At 39.5% G+C, this 21959-nt stretch overlaps 1 protein-coding gene across 2 annotated transcripts in view; it reads left to right on the forward strand.

Moving 5' to 3' along the window:
- Window positions 1-21959, forward strand: part of HMCN1 (hemicentin 1) — a 453341-nt gene that overhangs the window by 243178 nt on the left and 188204 nt on the right. For both annotated transcript variants that reach the window (XM_060197833.1, XM_060197834.1), the window contains exons 26-35: window positions 1402-1596; window positions 3743-3873; window positions 4748-4895; window positions 5304-5430; window positions 8728-8882; window positions 13163-13441; window positions 14955-15236; window positions 16354-16462; window positions 19009-19178; window positions 20577-20731. In XM_060197833.1, the coding sequence (XP_060053816.1) occupies window positions 1402-1596; window positions 3743-3873; window positions 4748-4895; window positions 5304-5430; window positions 8728-8882; window positions 13163-13441; window positions 14955-15236; window positions 16354-16462; window positions 19009-19178; window positions 20577-20731 (1751 nt within the window). The remainder of the gene's footprint in view (window positions 1-1401; window positions 1597-3742; window positions 3874-4747; window positions 4896-5303; window positions 5431-8727; window positions 8883-13162; window positions 13442-14954; window positions 15237-16353; window positions 16463-19008; window positions 19179-20576; window positions 20732-21959) is intronic.

A 21959-nucleotide genomic window follows, 5' to 3' on the forward strand; every position in this document is an offset into this window, starting at 1 on the left:
CTTCCTGGCCTGCCTGCCTGCCTGCCTGCCTGCCTGCCTGCCTTCCTTCCTTCCTTCCTTCCTTCCTTCCTTCCTTCCTTCCTTCCTTTCTCTCTCTCTCTCTTTAAAAAAGGAGACATTAACAAAACCATAGGGTAGGAGGGGTACGACTCCACACAATTCCCACCACCAGAACTCTATATCCCATCCCCTCCCCTGATAGCTTTCTCAGTCTCTACCCCTCTGGGAGTATGGACCCAAGGTCATTGTGTATTGCAGAAGATGGAAGGTCTGGCTTCTGTAATTGCTACCCGGCTGAACATGGGCGATGACAGGTCGATCCATACTCCCAGTCTGCCTCTCTCTTTCCCTAGTAGGGTGGGGCTCTGGGGAAGCAGAGCTACAGGACACATTGGTGGGGTCCTCTGTCCAGGGAAGTCTGGTCAGCATCATGCTGGCATCTGGAACCTGGTGACTGAAAAGAGAGTTAACATACAAAGCCAAACAAGTTGTTGAACTATTATGAACCTGAAGGCTGGAATAGTGCAGATGAAGTGTTGGGGGGTACTCACTGCAGACTATTGTGTACTTCTGCTTCCTTCCTGGTATTTCTAAGTTCTTCCTCTTGTGACAAGATTTCTCTGTTAAACTATTTAAAAATTTAAAGTAGTTAGAATAGTGCTTGCTAAGTCAATACATTCTTAGTACAGTGTTAATAATGTTTGTCTATTTCCAGTACGTCCTTTCAGCTCTGTTAAGCACTTGAAGATGGATTTGCCACTTTACTCATGAATGCTTCACTTGCACTCATTCCATTGGTCATAATCAAATCCAATAAAACAATTCTGCTTTCAAGTTTGTCTACAATACAAAACCCAGAAATTACCTGATGTCCTGTTTAACGCCTTGAGCTCTTTAGATATGTGCATAGAAGTCCTTTATCTCTGCTGTATCAAACCTGTTTGAAATGTGAATTATAAAGCACTATTTCCACACACTGTGCACTTTCTTTTAGGGAAGTCTGAGGTTATATTTCTTTGACAGAACTTTTACTCATCATTTCTATCCCGCAAATTTTCCTTCTGTGTGGTACATTTTATTAATAGTTTTTTTAATCTACTAATTATAGTGAACTCACATAAAATGTTTTGTGTTGCTTGCTACCAGAGCCTTGATTAAAAACAAAACAAAAAAAACAGCTTTGATCAAACTTTTGAGACCAAAGGTTTCATAACAGTGGTCAGTTACTAAATTAAATATCTGAATCATTTCAACATTTCATGCTTGGAAATAGCCTCTTAAAAGCAGTGTCTAAAGCTATAAATTATAATCAAAACAAAATTATTTCTTTTTATGTGTGTCTTGTTTAATAACAGTTCCTTATTGTGCTGTAAGTTATCAAGTTTTTTATTTCTAATGTAGGTACCCCCAAACCAGTCATCAAATGGCTACGGAATGGGAGGGAGTTGACAGACAGAGAGCCTGGAATTTCTATCCTGGAAGATGGAACATTGTTGGTTATTGAGTCTATCACACCGCATGACAATGGGGAGTACATCTGTGTAGCTGTTAACGAAGCTGGAACCACGGAGAGAAAGTACAACCTCAAAGTCCACGGTAAATATAGATAAAAGTGCAACATCATATCATTGAATGTGGATAGTCTCAGATTCTTTTATGCACAAGCTGTTCTCTCAGCATAGGTTTTTAAAAAATATTTATTTAATTTATTCCCTTTTTGTTGCCCTTGTTTTTATTGTTATAGTTATTATCGTTGTCACCGTTGGATAGGACAGAGAGAAATGGAGAGAGATGGGGAAGACAGAGAGGGGGAGAGAAAAATAGACACCTGCAGACCTGCTTCCCCACCCTGCAGGTAGGGAGCCGGGGGCCGGAACCGGGATCCTTATGCGATCCTTGAGCTTTGCACCACATGTGTTAACCCGCTGTGTTACCGCCCGACTCCCATGGTATCAGTTTAAAAGTAAACAGAAGTATTATCAGACAGAAAATTGACAGTTTACATGTATTTATAATTTAATTGAAACATGTACATACTATTTTACTATGAAGTATCATTCAAAATTCGAATGGTAGAATAACATACATAGTCTGTCTCCTGGGCTTAAGTAACTCATCTATTTCCCCTAATGGTGAAGAAAGATAATAATTGTACACAATTATTTGTTTTCTTTCCAGAGATATTTTATGCATATACAAGGAAGTATGAATATATATATATCTTTGTTGATTTATGAATAAAACATATATATATATATATATATATATATATAGTAGAACTGTATATTCTTTGACTGTCTATTTCAGCAATCTGTCCTGAAGATTATTCAATAATCCTCTTACTCCAACCTAGGTAGTATTTCACACTTGGATTATATATCATGTCTCACCTAACCTTTCTCTACTAATGCAGTACATATAGATTGTTACCATTTGTTTGGTATCATTAAAAACACTTCCACTTCAATGAGAATTAACACAGATATCATTATGTATGATTCAGAGAATATATACATCTTAAATTTAAATTTGATAGATAATGGTCTCCGTGGACAGCTGGCAAGATTGTTCACTGAAGCAATAGTGTCATGAGTCCTACATGACTTAAGGCTCTTGGCATTTCAAGTAGTGTATGAAATAAATAGGCTCTTTAATTTTTTTTTTTTTTTTGCCTTCAAGGTTATTGCTGGGGCTCAGTGCTTGCACTACGAATCCACTGCTCCTGGAGGCCATTTTTTTCCCTATTTTTGTTGCCCTTGTTGTTCTTGTTATTGCTGTTGTTGTTGGATAGGGCAGAGTGAAATCAAGAGGGGAGGGGAAGACAGAGAGGGGGAGAAAAGATAGGCACCTGCAGACCTGTCTCACCTCTTGTGAAGTGACCCCCCTGCAGGCAGGGAGCCAGGGGCTCAAACCCGGATCCCCACACCTGTCCTCATGCCATGAGCATCCAACCCGCTGTGCAGCCACCTGACTGCCCAGGCCATTTTTCCCATTTTTGTTGCCCTTGTTGTTTCTATTGCTATTATTGTTGGATAGGACAGAGAGAAATCGAGAGAGAAGGGGAAGACAGAGAGGGGGAGAGAAAGACACCTGAAGACCTGCTTCATTGCTTGTGAAGTGACACACCACCACCACCACCACCACCACCACCACCACCACCACCACCACCACTACCACCATCACCACCACCACCACCACCACCCACAGGTGGGGAGCCAGGGGCTGAAACTAGGATCCTTATGCTGGTCTTTGTGCTTTGCACCGTATGTGTTTAACCCACTGCAGTACCGCCTGGCCCCCTTAAGCTTCTTTTTTCTTTACTTTTTGTTTTAGAGGGTGAAGGGTTATTTCTTTGTCTTCACCACTCTAGCTTGACTTTTCCAGATTAGGGGGCAGGGGGAGAAACCACAGTAATGAAGCCTTTCTCATCATGGTAGGGTCTGAACTTGAACCTAGGTCACACTATCCAAGTGAGCTATTTTGTCAGTCCAGTCCTTTAAATTTACCCAACATACCCAGCGTTTATTTTTAATTCAAGCCTCTATAGTAATGATGAAATAATGTTCAACAATAGTTGCATATAAATATATTGGTTGGAACTTTTACTTTACAGCAAAGCCTTTGCCTAAATATAACCAGTCTTTCTAGTTCTTAGAGTTTGCTTTCTAAAGTCCTTCATAGAGAAATTCTAGGAATATTATTTATAAGACTCTCTAGTCACAGCTCCTCTCCTGCTTTTCAGTTCCTCCAGTAATTAAAGATACAGAACTAGTCGCAAACGTGTCCGTGCCAATCAACCAGCCAACCAGTCTCTTTTGTGAGGTTGAAGGTTCTCCGTCTCCAGTCATTATGTGGTATAAAGATGACATCCAGGTAAATAGGGACTTTCAAATATGCATAATACTTTGCCTCTGCCTCAGAAATAGAGTGTTCAGATAGTATTTTTCTGCTAAACCATTAGCCCCCTTCCCAATAAAATAATTAAAAAAGAATAGAACAATTATACCTATTATATAACAACACAGCTCTGGCACAGGCTCCCTCAATATAGAACCTGAGACCTCATCACGTTTGCAGGTTCTGTGCTGTGCTACTGAACTCTCTCTCTCTCCCCAGCGTACCCTTTTTTTTTTTTTTTTTTTTGCAATTTCAATGTTACTTTTGCCCATCGGTTTTCAATTAGGCATTTATTTATTTATTAGTTACAAAATGGAAACACTGACAAAAACATAGGATAAGAGGGTACCATTCCTACCACCAGAACTCCATATCCCATCCCCTCCTCTGATAGCTTTCCTATTCTTTAACTCCCTGGGAGTATGGACCCAGGGTCATTATGGGGTGTAAAGGTGGAAGGTCTGGTTTCTGTAATTGCTTCCCTGCTGAACAGCCTCTCTCTCTCTCTTTCCCTAGTGGGGCAGGGCTTTGGGGAAGTGGGGCTCCAAGACACATTGGTAGAGCCGTATGCCGTGGGAAGTCCTGTTGGCATCATGGTAGCATCTGGAACCTGGTGGCTGAAAAAGAGTTAAAATATAAAGCCACACAAATTGTTGACTAATCATGGACCTAAAGGCTGGAATATTGCAGATGAAGATTTGGGGTTTCCGTTTTGGAAATAGCTAGTAGGTCTATTTTAGGTATATTCCAAAGGGCCCATGACTTTACTAGTTTTTGCCTGAGCCTGACATCAATTAAGCATTTTATCAGGTTTGGAACTAGCCCTGAGTGAGCATTTTGGCCCCTCCAGGTGACTGAAAGCAGCACTGTTCAGCTTTTGAACCATGGGAAGACCCTCAAGCTCTTCAGAGTCACGCCGGAGGATGCAGGGAGATATTCTTGTAAAGCAGTCAATGCTGCAGGCACTTCTCAGAAGTACTTTAACATTGATGTGCTAGGTAACAAAAATGTTCTTTGGAAAGACTGTAATTCATATGTGTTCCTTATATAAGACAGAGCTAACTGTAGACAGAGAAGAAGAAAATATATGAATTGATGGAAAGATATTCATTTCCTTCTGTTAAATGTTTATCTTAAATATTGGTTCATTAAAACCAGACAGTGTGGGAAATTTAAAGGCATTTCTCATTCAGAGATGACTATAGAATGTGGTACTTTCTTGTACATAAAATACTAAGTTATTTCTGCATTTAAATTTAGCATTTGACTCCACAGATATAATCTGAAAAGGGACTATTGTGGGATATTTTATCTTTAAAGATCTTGTTGAAATACTGTTTAATCCCACTTCCCCCCTCTTTTTTTGCTAAATCATGTAATTTCATGATGAAATATCTTTGTTCAAGTCCCCCCGACGATAATTGGGGCCAGCTCCCCACACGAAGTCTCAGTGATTCTCAACCAGGACACCACCCTTGAATGCCAAGTCAGAGGCACACCCTTCCCCGTTATTCACTGGTTCAAAGATGGCAAGTAAGTATCTTTCCACTTGTTGCAAAGGTCAAGTTGATAGGAAATAGCTATATCAAATGTATAGAGATTTTCTCATTTCAGTTAACAATTTAAAGTAATTAAGTACATGGAGTATTGTTAAATGAACACGAAAGATCTTTATTATTCAAAAAGCACCCTCAAAATCTTGTAATACCTTTCTACCTTATGAATTACAAGGTTCTTTTAAAATGCTTGGAATTTATTCTAGAAGCAAGCATTCAGATTAATAATTATTAAATATTTTTTCCAAAGACTAAAAAGAAGAAAAAAAAAAAAGCAAGATTACGCACACGCACACACACACACACACACACACACAACAAGGAGATTTTTTTTGATTCAAGTTCAAAAACTCCAGAAGTTGCCCACATTGAAATGGCTGCAGTTATTCATACTGATCATGAAACCCAATTTTTACAGCATGTTCATAGTGGGTGTATTGTTCCACGTGCATTTAACCAACCGCACTACTGCCTGACCCCCCATGTGTGTGTGGGGGGTCCCATTAGATATATTAGCTTGTGTCTAATGCATGAGAAGCAAAGAGTAAAGATTTGCAGTATATTAAATCAAGAATTGCATCTAAACTTTACAAAGGCAAGCAGCAACGTGGAAAATGGCTGGAAAGTATGATGAGGCAACTAAGCAATACATAGTTAAGCAATAAATTACAATAAAAATGTTCACCATCAATATAACTTGAAGGATGTAGACAAAATAGTGTGATTTTGAAGATATCAGTTGGCAAGAGTATGAGGAATCAGAATATACTCTTCTAGCAAGAATGTACTCTTCTAGCAAGAATGTGAACTAGTACTCTAAAAGACAATTTATTACTACCTATAAGAATGGAAATGCTTATGTTCTATAACAATTACACATTCATTATGTTGGCAGAGAATGAGCTCTGTGTGTCTACAAGATGCAATTATAATGACAGAAAAGCAAAAATGGCTTCAATTCCAACATTAGGATGGGTGGCTAATTTACAAATAAATTATTTTGTGAAATTCTGTGCCATAATTTTAAAAAAAGACCAATATTTTTGTTCTAAATATATTTTAATAGGATAATAATAAAAACTAAAACGTAATGTCATCTATGTATGTTTGAATTTTTAAATTGTTTTATTTTACTTTTTAATTGATTTTAATTTTTTATTAGTGATTTAATAACGATCGACAAGATTATGGGATAAAAGGGGTACTATTCCATACAGTTGCCACCACCAGAGTTCCGTATCCCATCCCCTCCAATGGAAGATTCCCTATTCTTTATCCCTCTGGGAGTATGGACCAAGATCTTTATGGGGTGTAGAAGGTGGGAGGTCTAGCCTACATACTTTTAAAGAACAGTAGAGTAGAGCACTGTTTTTCATTACCCTGCTTTGAAAATAAATGAAGAGAAAAATATAGACATAGTGAAATTTATGACTTTTTTTTTAATGTGACAGGTTAGGGAGAATCCATTAGAAATTTATATTTTGTCTTTGCTTTGTTTTATTTTTGTGTTTTTTTCTTTTATCTATAAAATGAAATATTAACAAGACTACAGGATAAGAGGAGTACATTTCCACACAGTGCCCACCCCCAGAGCTCCATATCCAATCCCCTCCCCTGATAGCTTCCCTATTTTTTATCCTTCTGGGATCATTGTGGGGTGCAGAAGATGGAAGGACTGGCTTCTATAATTGCTTCTCCATTGAATATTGGCGTTGACAGGTCGATCCATACTCCTAACCTGTCTTTCTCTTTTCCTAGTGGGGCAAGTATCTGAGATTTTAAAATTCTCTTGGAGGTACACTAATGGGTGAAAATATTCAGAAAAACACATGGAAGAATATGCATTAGAAGTCTAGAGAGAAGGGATCTGAGACTAAGGAGACCTATCATCATCATCATTATTTTGGATGGAGACAGAAACTGAAAGTGAAAGGGAGATAGAGAGGGAGGGTAGAGTGAAAGATAGCTACACTGCTTCACCACTCATGAAGCTTCCCCCTTGCAGGTGGGGACTGGGGGCTTGAACCTGGGTTCTTACGCATGGTAATGTGTGTGTTCTACTGAGTGCACTACTGTCTGGACCCCCTGACCTTTTCTTATTGTGACGTATATTTACTTTTTGTTTAAATCTTTGTCACCTATATAGTTAGCAATAGTGCCCTTTAAATAGTTAAAATACATTAAACTACTGTACTTTGTTCTCTAGGTTTATAGTTTGGGACTTTATACAAAGTGTCATGCAAAAATAGTAAAGAATGCTACCATAGAAACTTGAATGTGTTTTCTATTTAATCTTGTGATCTGGCTAGTGGCTTATTAGTAAAGCAGGGCATTTAATTATATATCATGTGGTCAGGTCTGCAGCTTTTAAAAAACTAACTGTGGATGGAGATCAATGGATTTAGAGATCTGACTTTTTGTTATGATTTCACGATTGGGGGATTAATGTTTTACAGTTGACAGTAAATACAATAGTTTGTACTTGCATAATGTTTCCCAGATTTTCACATTATAATATAATTCCCACTAGGTCCTCTGCCATCCTGTTCCAGGACCTGAACCCTCCCCCTTGAGATCTGACTCTTAGGACATAATAGACATTAATAGCCATTAAGTTTCATGTATTCAATAAAGATGTTGTCAGTTGCATGAATCAGCATTTTCAATAGCCAGTAGATGTATAATAGACTATTACTTCCTTATAGCAACATATGAGTTGCTTTGGACCAAAATATATTTCAATATTTATGATAGTAAAAGTATTCATATTTATTTCAATGTCTGCTTTTTAAAGTTGGCATGATCATCGCCATTTGCAAGTAATAACCATTCATTTTGTTGTGAATGGTTTTCCAGATATTATAGTCACGATGGTTTTAAAATAATAGTGCTTGGCCTAAAGTCCCTGTACTCTTAGTTTTTCTTTTACTAATGATCAAAGAAATTTTAGTTATGTAAAACAAAATAAAATCAAGATGTAGGCTGAAAGGTGAATGAATGAAACAAGTAATGACATTACTGGGTATCTATAAACATTATTATACAATTTAAGTTTTGAAATAAACTTTTCATCTTGAAGTGATAGTTAATGTCCATTAGTAAAGTGACTCAATAATCCCATCCCTTAGCATAAGTGTTCTAATCAATTCATTGTATTTTAACCCACTTTGGTTCACATTTTTAGTCTCACATGACAATGGTTTTTGCTATGGTTAGTAACAGAGAAAACAGGGAGATAAAGATGAAAGCAGGTAATAACATTTTCTTTTTCCAGGCCTTTATTTTTGGGAGATCCTAATATGGAGCTTCTAGACAGAGGACAAATGTTGTATCTAAAGAATGCACGAAGAAGTGACAAGGGCCGCTACCACTGTGCTGTGTCTAATGCTGCTGGAAAACAAGCCAAAGACATAAAGCTGACCGTCTACAGTAAATATGTTTAGTTTTACTACCATCATCTTTCACTATAAATGGAAAAACAGGACTTATTTTGCTGTTAACTGCTTGCTGAACAATTTGAAAAAGGAACCGATCTTCTTGTATTTGGGGTAGCACAGAACATCCAAATCATGCATTTTATAACTGAAGATGAATTTGTTCTAGTGGGCTACTGACCTCTCCCCTCCCCTCTCCCCTCCCCTCTCCCCTCCCCTTTTCTCCTCTCCTCTTCTCTTCCCCCACCGTAATTATCACTGAGACTCAGTTTTTCTATGACACTACTCTTCCTGATGGCTATTTCTTCCTTTCTCCCTTCTTCCTTCCTCCCTCCTTCCTTCCCTCCCCCTTCTCTTTCTTTATTTCTGTCTTTCTGTTTTCCATTCCTTCCTTTCTTTTTTTCTTTTTTTTCCCCCTCTTTCTAATAATGGATGAGAGACAGAGAGGAGAGACACTGGCAGCACTGCTCCACCACTCACACATGTGAAGACTGGGGGCTTGATTTTAGGTCCTTGTACACGGTAAGATGTGCTCTACTTGGTGACCCACCACCCACCCCCAGTCTAGTGGTTTTCAGGTGATCTCAACTAGAAGCCAAGTATTTCCTGATTGGTCAGTATGAACATACGTCAAATGACGGTATTCTTGACACAGTGCAAAAATGCATAGAGTTTCATGAAATAGGATAGAGCTGAAACAATTAAATAATTCTGTTGTATTGTAATTAATTTATTACTTTTTAAGAAAAAGAAAGCTCAGAATACTGCTCAGCTCTGGCATATGGCTGTGTCTCCGGGGTTATACTCAAGACCTTGGGCAAGCAAGTCCTATGCTTAGCTGCTGAATTATCTCCTTGGCCCTTCACTGTATGTTTCTCAGAGCAGCTGTATTTTGTTATTACAAAATAAACACAGCTTTTTAACTTGATACCAAAATAATCCACAAAGTGCAGTGCTTTGCAACATGACATTTTAAAGCCTACTTTTCTCTTGGCTTGCCATAAGGAATATGCATTAGCAATAGAATACATGGCACTTGAAGCTCTGTGGAGTGATAACTACTTCACTTAAATTTATGGTGAGTGGAGCAGCAGCAAAACACCACCTTTAGCATTTCTTGCAACTATTGTGTTCTGTCATTAGAGTTTAAAAACAGCAGTGAACTTATATATAAACATATATAAGTTTATAAGGCATATATAAGTTATATATATGCCTTGCCTCTTGGTTGTATTTGTCTGCCCTGATCTATTTTAGCAGACTCCCGTGTTAGAAAATTATTCCACCATCAAATTCATCTCAAAATATGGTAGATCTTGCTTTAAGTTATGAGTAAAAATGTATGGATGGATATTTGCCACTGTGTGAATTGGTTCTAAGAGTGATTATCAGAAAATGTGAGTGTCTTCCATTCAGCACACAGACCTTGTTCGCTGATTATCCATTTCCCTGAAACAGAACCAGGATTTTTTGGAGAAATAGCTGAATCTAAACCATTGGCAGGGAGTCTAGAGGATGAGCCTAGAACATGTAGTAGGGCCAGAGTACTAAAATAATAAAACAACACTAACATGTATCATAAAACCATAGTCAACTGAGAGAGTTCCTAATAGACCAGAGTAGAGCAACTTGGACATCAGAATAAATAATGTAATATTAGGTTGTACTCAAGGTATAAAATGTGTTTCCATGAATTCATACTGATGTAAATAAATATATTGATGAGGAGAAACACACCTCCATACAGAAGAATTCTAAATACATTATGTGGGTGCTTTCCTTTCAAGGAAATAGAATATAAGTTTCCTACCTGTGTGAATGCATTGGGAAGAGTGAATGATTCCTTACAAAAGAAAGGAGAGATTTAACATACAAAGCCAAACAAATTGTTGAGCAATCATGGACCCAAAGGTTGGAATAGTGGAGAGGAAGTGTTAGGGGGGGTACTCACTGCAAACTCTAGTGTACTTCTGCTTTCAGGTATATATTTCGCAGTAGTTTATGGATACGTGTAAACATATGCTCTCTCTCACAGAACCTGGTCTATATCTAGGTTATGGGACTTTGTTAGAAAGTTGAACCACCTGGGATGGAATTAGAGAATACTATGAAAGGGAAGGTCTCACCCGAGTAATGAAGCTGAAGGGTTGTCATTCCACACCTGAAGTCTCTGGACACAGTCTAAAGTGAAGCATGTTGAGGTGGCAATTGTTGCGTTGATTAGGTTGCGATCGGCAGATGCAGTATTATTTGATATGGATAGGGAGAGGCATGCGGGAAAGTGGGCCGTATCCTAAGGTTCCAGGACTGGGGGAAATATAGGCTCTATAGTGGAGAGGTTCCAGATGCCATCAGGATGCCGACCAGGCTTCCCTGGACTGAAGACCCCACCAATATGTCCTGGAGCTCCGCTTCCCCAGAGACCCATCCTACTAGGGAAAGAGAGAGGCAGACTGGGAGTATGGACCGACCAGTCAACGTCCATGTTCAGCGGGGAAGCAATTACAGACGCCAGACCTTCCACCTTCTGCAACCCACAATGACCCTGGGTCCATGCTTCCAGAGGGATAGAGAATGGGAAAGCTATCAGGGGAGGGGATGGGATATGGAGATGGGGTGGTGGGAATTGTGTGGAGTTGTACCCCTCCTACCCTATGGTTTTGTTAATTTATCCTTTCTTAAATAAAAAATAAATTAAAAAAAAAAGAAAGGAGAGAAAGAGTAAATTGACACCAGAGAAACATGCAAAACCTACTTGCAACCAATTTATCTGGGTTAATATTGTCAGTGCTAAGTCACAGTAAGAGTATGTGCCTCTGATGTAATGTGATGAAGCCGGTACTTTACTTGTGTGGTCCTTTCCTAGTCCCTTAATCCTTGCCTTCACTATGAGGAAAAGGTTCGGCACTAAATTCTGTTCTAAAAGAGAAGCTGGCTAAAGCAGTGTTGAGGTACTCAGGTTCAGATGCATGCTATTTGATTTTTCTTAGATTCTTACAATGATAGCACAGTCCTGCGTACAGCAGGGACTGAGCCATTTGAATTATTTTTTTTCAGCAGCATAGTCACCATGCACTATTGGAAGCTAGACTGAGGCTACCGAGTTAAGGAAGTTGCACATGTCAAGTGGAGTGAGGGAACGTTTAAAAGAATGATTAAAAGGAATACAACTTAAAAAAAAGGGGGGGGAAATCGGACGGTGGCGCAGTGGGTTAAGCGCATGTGGCGCAAAGCGCAGGGACCGGCAGGGATTCCGGTTGGAGCCCCCAGCTCCCCACCTGCAGGGGAGTCGCTTCACAGGTGGTGAAGTAGGTCTGCAGGTGTCTATCTTTCTCTCCCCCTCTCTGTCTTCCCCTCCTCTCTCCATTTCTCTCTGTCCTGTCCAACAACGAATGACATCAACAATGGCAATAATAATAACCACAACGAGGCTACAACAACAAGGGCAACAAAAGGGGGAAAAAATGGCCTCCAGGAGCTATGGATTCATGGTGCAGGCACCGAGCCCAGCAATAACCCTGGAGGAAAAAAAAAAAAAAAGACTATTTGTTACCAGTAGCTGGTCTGAAGGCACTTAGACCTTTCCTATTTCTTATATTATTGCAAGGGGGACCATTCAGTTGTATCACATCTGGAAGTTTTACTCACGTGTCTTGATCTCAGAGGTATGGGTGACCTCTGCAGCCCAATGTGGCCTGTATCCATGGCCCAGTACAGATGTTATAAATGTGTACAAGTGACATCTGATAATTATGAATTTCATCATAGTCTAATGAGTTGATAACGTTACTTTTAATTTAGACTAGTTGTCAGACTCTAAACTTTTTGTAGTTCGTTCATAGAGTAGTAGGCTTATTACTAGTAAGAAGAACAAAAGGAGTGTTATAGTAAGGGCTGCTGTTAGGTTACTAGTGGAGTTTTGTGTTTATGTGTTGTCTTTGTATGTTTAGCGATATATATTGTGTCTGCTTTAAATGGAGTTTTTAATTTGCTTTTAGCTCAGCTTAACTTTCTTAATTTCTGTAATATAATCTATTGATCCCAAAGGAACTACTATTATAACTTTATGCTTTTACTGAAATTTAAAGCCATAAAGGAAAATGATAAAGATTATTTTGACGAGATAGGCCACTAATTAATCTACTATAAGTAAACCACAGAATTCCTAACTATCTTTAGTTATTATTTACTCTAAATATATTATTTAAACTCCTGTGGCACTTAAGGTTTAGATGCAGATCTTAAAGCTTGTTTCTGCTCTGAAATCCTTTGCAGTTCCACCTACTATCAAAGGAGGGAACATGACCACAGAAATGTCCACATTGATCAATACCTTCCTTAAACTGGAGTGTGAGACACGGGGACATCCGGTGCCTGCTATTACTTGGTATAAGGATGGCCAGCCAGTCATAGCCAACTCACAGACACTTTATATTGATAAAGGATATTTCCTTCATATCCCTCGAACACAGGTCTCTGACTCAGCAACATATATGTGTCGTGCAGTCAGTGTTGCCGGAACAGCTGAGAAATCATTCCATGTGGATATCTATGGTAAGGAGAAACGATATAATCTTTCTACCAGGTTCTACTAATAATGCTAGAACCCACCATACTCACTAGTAAGGCCTGAGGTTTGCAATATGAATGAATAAGAATTGGGAGTATTTGTCCCAGGATTTGGGAGAGGACGGGAATTACAGAAATGAAAGCAAAGAGTAGTTCTTTTATTCAACACACTGTTTTTCCAGGGCACTTGGAACATCTAGATCATTTGTTTTTCTATAAAGAATGTAAAGGACAATCTCTGTTGATATTTCCATAGGACTGGTTCTAGGACTCCCTCAGATACCATAAATCCTTGAATGCTTAGATCCCTTATAAAAAAAGGCAGAGCACTCGCAAATCACTTCTGCATATAACTCTTGTACATTAATTCATCTTTGGGATTACTTATGCCAGCTTGTACAACATAAATGCTATGTAAATAGTCATGCTGTATTGCTTAAGGATCATGTTAAGATAAAGGCTGTAAAATTCATATATATATGAAAAAATATATATATTTGTATATAGTACAAGGTTGGATACTTTTTGTGTTGGGGGGGTGCTTATCACTGGGCTTTTATACACTAGGCTAATTTTGTCAGGTAAAAGAGAGAGACTGGGGGTCGGGCACAAAGCACAAGGACCAGCATAATGATCCAGGTTCGAGCCTTGGCTCCCCACCTGCAGGGGAGTTGCTTCACAGGCTGTGAAGCAGGTCTGCAGGTGTCTATCTTTCTCTCCCCCTCTCTGTCTTCCCCTTCTCTCTCCATTTTCTTCTGTCCTATCCAACAACAATGACATCATCAACAACAGTAATAATAACAACAAGGGCAACAAAATGGAAAATAAATAATAAAAACAGAGAGAGAAAGAGAGACTGAGAAAGGAAGATGCTGTAGCACTGAAGCTTTTCCCAGTGTGATGGAGTCAGGCTTGAACTTGGGTCATGTTCATGGCAAAACAGATGCCTTCCTGGGTCATTTGCCCACCCATAGTACAGATTTACATCTGAGGTTGAGTCTCCCACACCTGTGGAGCCTCCCATACCTGTGGGCCAAATCTAGTTGTATTACTAAAATGATTCTCTACTGTTTGTTCCCAATAGTCCTGACACAGTATAGAAACAAACTATAGCTCCCTATATAGTTTCCTACAATCCCTGGATTTCTAGAATAATTGCTTATCAGTTTAATCCAGACTTTTTATTCTCTAGTCCACAATGCAAGATTTACATATATATATATATATATATATAGCAATGCAAGACTTACATATATATATATATATATGGCCCCAAGTCCCATCCCTACACTCAGTATGTCAGAGTAATATTCTGATTCTCTCTCTCTCTCTCTTTGCATTCAATAAAAAAAGAAATTTTACCCTCGATAATTAGAAGGAAACCAGTATGAAGGTAGTTATAATGGTCAAGTGACCTGAGGGAAAAGTGGCCTTTATTGCATTAGGATTTTAAAGTATTGTCTGAAATCCGTCTTTTTTTTTTTTTCCTCTGACTTAGTTCCTCCAACAATAGAAGGTGACTGGTCTGTTCCTCTGCGCAAGCAAGTAGTTAGGGGGCATTCGTTGTCACTGGAGTGCCGAGCTGCTGGTAACCCTCCCCCAGCTCTCACCTGGTTAAAAGATGGTGTCCCTGTGAAAGCCAGTGACAACATCCATTTAGAAGCTGGAGGGAAGAAACTAGAAATCCTGAGTGCCCTAGAAGCTGATCAGGGACAATATGTGTGTGTGGCGACCAGTGTGGCCGGAGAAAAGGAAATCAGATACGAAGTTGATGTCTTAGGTAAGAAAGGATGTCACCACCTGAATTCTCAGCTTCTCAGCTATAAATAACTCCCTTATTTATAGAAAAATTTACTAAATGCCTTGTTCATGGGGTGGGAGAGATAGCATGATGGTTATGCAAACAGATTTTCATCCCTGAGGCTCTGAGGTCCCAGGTTCAACCCTGTATATTACCATAAACCACAGTTGAGCGGTACTCTGGTAGGGAAAAAAAAAGTTCAGCTATCTATCTGCTCAGCCCCAGCCAGTACCTTACTGAGTGATGGGTTATCAAAGAACCACAAAACCAAAAAGTCCATATGACTCTTCCACTGGTTTTGATAGATTTACTGTGTATAAGGACATAAATGAACATTTACACATCTATGGTAATAGCAGATTGCAGTGATTGACGGTGTGGATTCTTATCCTAGCACTGAGCTAGACAACTTGATATTTTAGATGCTGGGTCTTGAGATGTCATGTTGCAATCTTGTGTGTCTATTTTGTAATAAAATAAGATTTTTTAAGAGACCAGGTTTTTGAGGTCCCTTTCTCTTAGGAAAATAAGCCACATAAACCACAAATGAACAATATTCATGTGGCATCATTGATACCATACAATGGTTAATGCAATTAATAGTATTAATTGAAAAAATCTACAATCTATCAAAAGTACAATTACTGGGGGTTGGTGGTAGGGCAGCGGGTTAAGCGCACATGATGTGAAGCACAAGGACTGGTGCAAGCATCCTGGTTCAAGCCCTTGGCTCCCCACCTGCAGGAGGGTCGCTTCACAAGCGTTGAAGCAGGTCTGCAGGTGTCTATCTTTCTCTCCCCCTCTATGTCTTCCCCTCCTTTCTCAACTTCTCTCTGTCCTATCCAACAACACAACAGCAATAACAACAGCAGCAAGAAGGGCAACAAAAATGAGGAAAAATGGCCTCCAGGAGCAGTGGATTCATAGTGCAGGCACCAAGCCCCATCGATAACCCTGAAGGGGAAAAAAAAAGTGCAATTATTCTTTTCACACCAAATTGCTGCACTTTCTAAACCAACCTCAGCTGAGTGTTGCTTAAAGTGATGGCCTGCTTATTCTCTGACACTCTGTGTGTTACATCACTGTTACCTTCTAGTGCCTCCAGCTGTGGAAGGAGGCGATGAAACGTCATACTTCATTGTGATGGTGAATAACTTGCTGGAGCTGGATTGCCAAGTGACAGGATCGCCCCCACCAACTATCATGTAAGGCTTTGGGTATGTCTTCTAAATACTTCTCAACTGCTTTGAGTATTTTAGAGCTCTTTGAACAAGGTTTGATGATGACTATAAATGTTTTAAAAACAAACATAAAAAAGTATTGACTAAGACTAGAAAGTATTATGAGACAAGGCTGAGAAACTTATATTTAACAAGATATATAAATTATATATATATATATATCTGTGTGCTTATTTTATCTATTGATTGGAACATAGCTCAGCTCTGGTTACTGGTGGTGCCACAGCTCAAACCCAGACCTCTTATGTACACGTCCTTGTGCTGCTGGTTCACTGTCTCCCTACCCTCCCCCAAATTATGTATTTTATATTCCTCTTTTAAAAAGGAATTAAATGCAACTTTTTAAATTTTACTGTGGGGTTAATGGTTTGCTGTACAGTTGCTGACACATAGGTACAGCCTCTTATCTCCCTATATTAACTGTCTGCAAGATACTCTTTCCCACAATTGAAGTCCTGCACCAGAACCCCAATGCCCCTCCATTCTGCCCCTTACCCACCTTTCCCAGAGCCTTTTGCTTTGGTTCATAAGGCAACTTTTACTGATGTTCACAGGACCCCTCACTCTGTTCAATTAAAGGCAATCCACTTAGTTCTTGGAAACTGCACTTTTAGTTCATGGAGGCATTGAGCAGGATCTCACAGACTTCCCTGAGGCACTGAAATGTTTAATGAAAAACAGAGTAGAAAGAGTGTATAAGAGGGGTTGGGCGTTGGTGCCGTGGGTTAAGCACACATAGTATGAAGCACAAGGAACGGAACAAGGATCCTGGTTTGAGCCACCAGCTCCCTACCTGTGTGTGGGGGGAGGGGGTCACTTCACAAATGGTGAAGTAGGTCTGCAAATGTCTGTCTTTCTTTCCCCCTCTCTATCTTCCTCTCCACTCTCAGTTTCTTTCTGTCCTAATCAATAAAACAGGGAAAAATATGGCCACCAGGAGCAGTGGATTCATAGTGCAGGTTCCAAGCCCTAGCGATAACCTTGAAGGAAAAAAGAAGAAGAAGGAGAAGGAGAAGGAGAAGGAGGAGGAGAAGGAGGAGAAGAAGAAGAAAAAGAAAGAATGTTTAAGACATCTTAGAGAAATAGAGTTAACATGCACATATGTTTACTCTTCCTTTTTTTTTTTTTTTTTTTCCTCCAGGGTTATTGCTGGACTCGGTGCCTGCACCATCAATCCACCGCTCCTGGAGGCCATTTTTCCCCCTTTTTGTTGCCCTAGTTGTTGCAGCCTCGTTGCGGTTATTATTGCCATTGTTGACGTTGCTTTGTTGTTGGATAGGACAGAGAGAAATGGAGAGAGGAGGGGAAGACAGAGAGAGAGGGGAGAGAAAGATAGACACCTGCAGTCCTGCTTCACCGCCCGTGAAGCGACTCCCCTGCAGGTGGGGAGCCGGGGGCTGGAACCGGGATCCTTACCCCGGTCCCGGTCCCTGCGCTTTGCGCCACGTGCGCTTAACCCACTGCGCCACCGCCCGACCCCCTACTCTTCCTTTTTTTCCCCACTCCTTTATTCATAGTGTTCCTTGATACTTACCTTTTGTTTCCAGTATGCTAAGGATTATACATAGAAACAGAGTGAATAAAATGCGTTCACATGATTATAAAAATAAATGGAATGTAAAAACTTGCAAGAAATGGAAATTGCTGCAGTATCATTTTACGTTTTCATTTTACAGATCTCTTAGGATCATCTTCATTTGCTGTTTAATAAGTGAATGATATTTAGCATTGTCTCTTTCTGTAACCTAACATTTAATAGAAGACTAGTTATTAGGTTACAACAATATGCCAACTTCTGTGTTGGACCAGCTTTTAGTTTTTTCTTTTTCTTCTCTTCTTTCTTTTTTTTGGGGGGAGGCAGGATTTACTGAAAACAGGGCCAGCACCACCACTCAACTCATGTATGATACAGGGGATTGACTCTGGCTTCTTAGGCATTAAAACCTTGTTCTCTCTTCTCCCTGGCTAGAATATTTTTCTTTTCTTTATTGCTGGGACTCAGTGTCTATACAGCTCCACTACTCCTGACAACCATTTTTTTCTCTTTTTTTCCTTTATATACAGGTTGAGAGCCAGAATAGCGAGACAGAAAGGAGAGACACCCAGCACTGTTCCACCATTCATGACCCCCCCACACACGTAGGTGCTCCCATAAGGTGGCCCATAGCTTAAACCTGGGTCTTTGTGATGGTAAAGTAGATACTCTATGATGTGAGCTACCTACCAGAGCCTACAGATTTCTGTTTTTCTTTTTCCTACTTATGGTTTATTTTACAGAGTGAAAAAAAATGGGAAATTAGGCATGTACACAATTCAGAATATATATACATGTGTACAGTTATGTGTTTATAAATACATTTAACTAATAAATATACACATTTATACACAAATAAATCTAATATATAAATGAATCAAATTCCTCCAAGACAAAAAGAGAATTCATAGCAAGAGTAGTTCTATATCTTTTCTAGGAATTCAGTTCTTGAAATTATATCACCCTGTTTCTCTAGGTGGCTGAAAGACGGCCAACTCATTGATGAAAGGGACGGATTCACGATTTTACTAACTGGACGCAAACTTGTTGTTGCCCATGCTCAGGTGTCAGACACGGGCCTGTATAGGTGTGTGGCAACCAATACAGCTGGAGACCATAAGAAGGAATTTGAAGTGACTGTTCATGGTATGCTGAGGACGACGTAGGCGCGTGGCACTGAGCACTAATTTGCACCTTGGATCATTGTCTCATTCAGATTGTAATATTAGTAAATCTTGAGTTGTGGCAAGTAACAAGGCTCAAAGGTTAAGTTATATGATTTTATGACACAGAAAGGACTGTGAGAATCAGTACATACAGAATCTCAGTGTTGGGAAATGCATTCTCCAAGAAAACATCAAAGTTTGAGAAATGAGACCAACAAAAAAGAGAAAGTGAGAAATGGCAAGCAAAGAGCATCAGCAGCAACCCTTAGTGTTTTACGCCCAAAGTCTTTAGCCCAAACAGGAGAGAGTATGAAAAAGGTAGTTTCTAGAAATGGAAACTGGATCCTTTACATAGGACCTAGGTCATAGGAGTACATTCTTAGATCTGATACAAAAGGATTAAAACCACTCACAGAATGACAAAGCTCCCCTGAGCCAGGATATACTTTCCTCACTCACTGTCACAGATGAGAAGGAAGGGAATGGAACCCAAAACTGGACAGCTATTTAGAAACTTCATGCAGGTTTGCATGAACTTGACTTTGTAGACACTCCCTCTTTACACACACACTCTCTCTCTCTCTCTCTCACCATGAAATAGCAACAGTCCTATTTCTCTGTCTCAGTTACAATTCCTGATGGAGAAAATGTAGTTTTAATCAAGTTGATACCTGAGTTCAATCAGTCTTGTCTGGGATAACGTCCTATAGCTTGGGTGTGAGTACTGGACACTCTTCCTGATTTAATGAGGGACTTCTGGAAATAAGGGAAGGTCACAACAGACTCAGATAATACACCAGGAGATATAAGCTATACATATGCACGTATTGAGTAGATTGCAGTTACTATAAGTATATATAATTTATTCTTTGGATAATTAATACTCCATGCTTAGAAAATAGTAATCTCGGGGGTCGGGAGGTTGCGTAGCAGGTTAAACACAGGTGGTGCAAAGTGCAAGGACCAGCATAAGGATCCCAATTCGAACCCCTGGCTCCCACACCTACAGGGAAGTCACTTCACAGGCAGTGAAGCAGGTCTGCAGGTGTCTGTCTTTCTCTCCCCCTCTGTCTTCCCCTCCTCTCTCCATTTCTCTCTGTCCTGTCCAACAATGATGACATCAATAACAATAATAATAACTACAACAATAAAACAACAAAGGCAAGAAAAAAAGGGAAAATAAAACAAATATTTAAAAAGTAGTAATCTCTAAAATTGTTTTAAAAGGCTCATTAAATGTGTGATGAAACTGTTTTAGTGTTAAAACAAGAATTTGCCCTTTTTTGTATTTTCAAGTGTTGAAAAGTTTGATCTCACTAATCCTGTTTTTTTTTCCTTGTCCTCTCTTGTTCTTTCTTCCCTTCCTTTCTTAAAATAGTTCCTCCAACAATCAAATCCTCTGGCCTCATAGAGAGAGCTGTAGTGAAGTACAAGCCAATCACCTTGCAATGCATAGCTGGTGGGATTCCTAACCCATCCATCACCTGGTTAAAAGATGGCCAGCCTGTGAACACTGCCCAAGGAAACCTCAAAGTAAGAAAACATAGTACTGATCTCCAAATGAGGAAATCACATAGTTCTTCCTGCTCATAGCTCATTCTTCTTAATTGCAGATTTTACTATTGGACAGATTTCTTAATCTTTTTATTGTTTTTATTTATAAAAAGGAGTCATTGACAAAACCATAGGAAAAGAGGGGTACAACTCTTCATAGTTCCTACCACCAGACTCCATATCCCATCCCATCCCCTGATCGCTTTCCTATTCTTTAACCCTCTGTGAGTATGGACCCATGATCATTGTGGGATGCAGAAGGTGGAAGTTCTGGCTTCTGTAATTGCTTCCCCGCTGAATTCACATGGGCGTTGACAGGTCAATCCGTACTCCCATCCTGCTGCTCTCTTTCCCTAGTAGGGTAGGGCTCTGGGGAAGCAGGGCTCCAGGACACATTGGTGGGGTTGTCTGTCCAGGGAAGTCTGGTTGGCATCATGCTAGCATCTGGAACCTGGTGGCTGAAAAGAGAGTTAACATACAAAACCAAACAAATTGTTGGACAATCATGAACCTAAAGGCTGGAATAGTGCAGATGAAGAGTTGGGGGGTATTAGACAGATTCTATGGAAAATTTGTTTTTAAAAAACTATGTTTTTGTTTTAGAGTCTTTTAGAATTTCAGTTAATATTTTAATTTGAAAAAATGGAATTAAAGTTCAGTAATCTTAACAGCGACATCAATTTTAACAGAGTAGTTTGTATTTTTATTATTTCTATTTTTGCATGATCTTCTCAAAAGATTTATTTATTTGTATGTATATAAGTGTGTGAGAGAGAGAGACTAGAACATTCCTCAGTTCTAACATATAATTGTGCCAGAGATTGAACCTGAGGCCTTAGGAACGTCAGGCATGCTAGTCCTGTACTCTAAAACTGAGATATCTCCCCAGGCCTGGATTTATATCTTTTTAAAACAATTGACAGTTTATAGACTTTAAAAGAGCAGAGACTTAGTCTAGATGATATTGCATTTAAAATATGAATTAATAGATTTTGCTGCTGTGATTAGGTTAGTTGGCTAAGATGGGCTTGAAATTTGCTTGCTATACGTTTCCAATAATGAGAGGATGGATTGTTAATTTTCCTAATAGAAGTGGTGGATATAGGGGATTGGACGGTGGCTCAGTGGGTTAAGCGCACGTGTCGCAAAGTGCAAGGACTAGCGTAAGGATCCCGGTTCAAAGGCCCGGCTCCTCACCTGAAGGGGA

Source organism: Erinaceus europaeus, chromosome 9 (genome assembly GCF_950295315.1).
Source record: "Erinaceus europaeus chromosome 9, mEriEur2.1, whole genome shotgun sequence".
NCBI lineage: Eukaryota > Metazoa > Chordata > Mammalia > Eulipotyphla > Erinaceidae > Erinaceus > Erinaceus europaeus.